This window comes from Canis aureus, chromosome 15 (assembly GCF_053574225.1).
Source record: "Canis aureus isolate CA01 chromosome 15, VMU_Caureus_v.1.0, whole genome shotgun sequence".
Taxonomy (NCBI): domain Eukaryota; kingdom Metazoa; phylum Chordata; class Mammalia; order Carnivora; family Canidae; genus Canis; species Canis aureus.
The window spans coordinates 62694694-62697879 of record NC_135625.1 but is presented as its reverse complement, the minus strand read 5'-3'; the positions used below and the strand labels follow the sequence as shown (position 1 = coordinate 62697879).

The following is a 3186-nucleotide window of genomic DNA, read 5'->3' as shown; positions in this document are numbered from 1 at the left end:
TTGCAATTGTCTCCCTCTGCCTCTTTTCCTGTGCACTATCTCTGTGCACACACACACACTCTCTCTCTCAAATAAATAAATAAATAAATAAATAAATAAATAAATAATAAATAAATCTTAAAAAAAAAAAAAAGACTAAATGTTCTGATAATTTAGATGTCCCAAATCCTAATGAGGTCTCTCAATTTTAGAAGAAATTCTTTTCATGGAACATTGTCCTATTTTTAGAGCTAGAACTTGGACAGTTACCATTTTTAATTCAAACTTCTAAGTGGGAACTTTTGAGTTTTGCTTCAGCAAACTACATAATTTTAAGGAAACCCACTCAAATAATTCTATCAATGCTTCACATGGGTTTTTTCTGCAGTACTCTATACAAAGAAGCCTTCATCTGAGCATTCCTCAAGCTGTAGATGAGAGGGTTCAGCATTGGGTTAAAGAGACTGTGAAATAGGGACAGTATTTTCTCTAGCTCTTCTCGTTGATTGGAGTCGGGGACCATATAAACCAGCATGGCTATGCCAAAGAAGAGTCCAACCACACAGAGGTGGGAAGAGCAGGTGGAGAAGGCCTTTCTGCGGCCCTGCTTTGACTGGATCTTTAGGATGGCCCAGAGGATGCACATGTAGGAAACTAGCATTAAGCAGAGAGGCACAACTAAGACAAACATACAGGCAGCAAAGATGACCATTTGGTTGAGCCTAGTGTCAGCACAGGCCAGCTTGAGGACAGATAGGATTTCACAGAAAAGGTGGTTTACTTTCCTGGGTCCACAGAAGGGCAACCGTAGAAGGAGAATTGCATGTACCAGAGACAGAAAAAATCCACATGACCAGGAAGTGACAGCCAGAACCGTGCACAGTCTCCAGCTCATGATGACAGTGTACTGGAGGGGGTGGCAGATGGCCACGTACCTGTCATAGGACATCACCACCAAAACCAGGCACTCTGTAGCAGCAAAACCCAGGTACAGAAATGTCTGCATTACGCAGGGAACAAAAGAGATGGTTCTCTTCTGATTCACTAAGTTTACCAACATCTTGGGGACATTGTTGGAGGCATAGGACATGTCGATGACAGCCAGGTGTGAGAGGAAGAAGTACATGGGGGTGTGCAGTCTCAGGTCCAGACGGATGAGTCCCAAGATCACGCCATTTGCCAGCAGACTGAAGATATACAAGAGGGAGAAGATCCAGAAGAGGAGCACTTCCATCTCTGCACCGAGCTGGAACCCCACCAAGACAAATTCTGTGACCCATGACTGGTTGCTTCCCATTTCCTAATGACAGATTTTCAAGGACTGAAATGTGACAAAAGGTCAGAGCTGGGCAATCAACAGAAATTGGAGTTACTTATCTCAACATAGGCTTGCAGAAGGGTTGTATCCTTGTCCCTATTTGCCAACTCCCTTATTCCCCCAAACTGCTAACCTTCTTGATTTGAACTTATAATATGAAAGTGTAAACTCACAGAAAAGGGTCAAGAGTTATGCAAAGAACTCCCACCTACCTTCACACAGATTCAACAGGTTTTCATACTTCTTTCATGTTTGCCTTATTCTCTTTTTCTCTATGTGTATGTACTTTTTCAGAGTGTAGGATGAATTCAGTAACTTTCTAAATACTGAGAGTTATTGTAAAAACCCTAAAGGGGTTAGCGGGTTATACATTCTTGATCGATTGCATACTGGGCTGAAAAATGCATATGGGTCACTCGAAAATATGATTGTGGTTACAAACTCTGCACATCATCACCCTCATTCTGTAATCCTGATGAGGTGTTGTTGTGGGGTCATAGTTCTCCTCATTTGAACCATTTTATTGTAGTTTGCCATTAGGTACTACAAAGAGAAAGAAGGCAGTCTACTTGAACTTCTCTAGGCCCCACTGAGAGGCTAATTAGAAAACCGCCTGTAGGGGTGCCTGGGTGGCTCAGTGGTTGCCCTCTGCTTGGGGTGTGATCCCAGGACCTGGGATCAAGTCCCACATCAGGCTCCTTGCAGGGAACCTGCTTCTCCCTGTGCCTGTCTCTGCTTCTTTCTCCGTGTGTCACTCATGAAGAAATAAATAAATTCTTTCTAAAAAAGAAAAAGAAGAAAAAGAAAAGAAGAAGAAGAAGAAGAAGAAGGAAGAAGAAGAAGAAGAAGAAGAAGAAGAAGAAGAAGAAGAAGAAAGATGAAAGAAGAAAGAAAGAAGAAAGAAAGAAAGAAAGAAAGAAAGAAAGAAAGAAGAAAGAAAGAAAGAAAGAAAGAAAGAAAACAGCCTGTACAAAGAAAGGGTCTTTTCTACTCCTTTGAATCAGAGTAGCTTCATATGAAGGGGCTCTTTTAGGCGCCTATTAAAAGTATGAGCTTGGTCAATATTAACAGTAAAGAGGTATATCCTCACTAGGAAGATCTGGATAATCCTCAAGATAAAAATCAAAGATAAAAAAGGGGAGTTATACCAAATGTCACGTATTTGAACTGAGATTCTCTTTCACCAAATAGGAAGTCTTGTGGGCATGTACTATGTCCTGAACAGCTTTATATCTTGAAATAAAAGGTAAAGTTCTAGATGAAACAAGTACTCAAGACATGTATGTTAGATGGATGATTGTCATTTTAGTTCAAAAATGGATGTACTAACTATCTTGTATTTGGAAGTTTCATTTGACAAATCAATGGATTCTACTTCCTTGGAGAAATTCACAGTTAGAATATGAGGAAAATTGAAGAGAGACAAAATCATAGAGTCTTTCATCTCCATGAGTGTGATTGCATTTGGGAAGGTTCTATGTCAATGTGCATTAAGTTTGCAACATGAATTTTTGCTACAAATAAAGACATGCCTACATTATGTGAAGCGGGAGGGGAGACTGCAACATCAGTATTGTCAAATTCTTCGGAGGCACAGTGGGATACAATAGACAATGTCTGAATCACACTTGATCTGTGAACATAAAGGATAAATATACTGTTCAAAGCACTGAATGCATCACTAGTCAGTGAGAACATCTGTTTTTTTTTAGAACATCTGTTTAATAACTTTCTAGCCTAGTGATTTCTGTATCTGAATTAGTGTATCTTTTCATTTTCATTATCATTATTGTATTGCTCATAAACAATGAATAAAATAAAAATAAAATTAAAGATAGGTTAAAACTCTTAAGCAGATACAATGCTGTCATCGAGAAGAAAATGTCATG

The 3186-nt window shown here is 39.4% G+C and overlaps 1 protein-coding gene across 1 annotated transcript; it reads right to left on the bottom strand.

The window, feature by feature from the left end:
* Positions 1-346: 346 nt before the first annotated feature.
* LOC144284079 (olfactory receptor 2A2-like) lies at positions 347-1276 on the bottom strand. Its single transcript, XM_077848448.1, has one exon. It carries the CDS (start codon positions 1274-1276, stop codon positions 347-349), a length of 930 nt encoding a protein of 309 aa, XP_077704574.1.
* Between the last annotated feature and the right edge of the window lie 1910 nt (positions 1277-3186).

Coding starts and splice junctions, on each gene's coding strand:
- LOC144284079 (XM_077848448.1), bottom strand. CDS start 1,276: ATGGGAAGCAACCAGTCATGGGTCACAGAATTTGTCTTGGTGGGGTTC.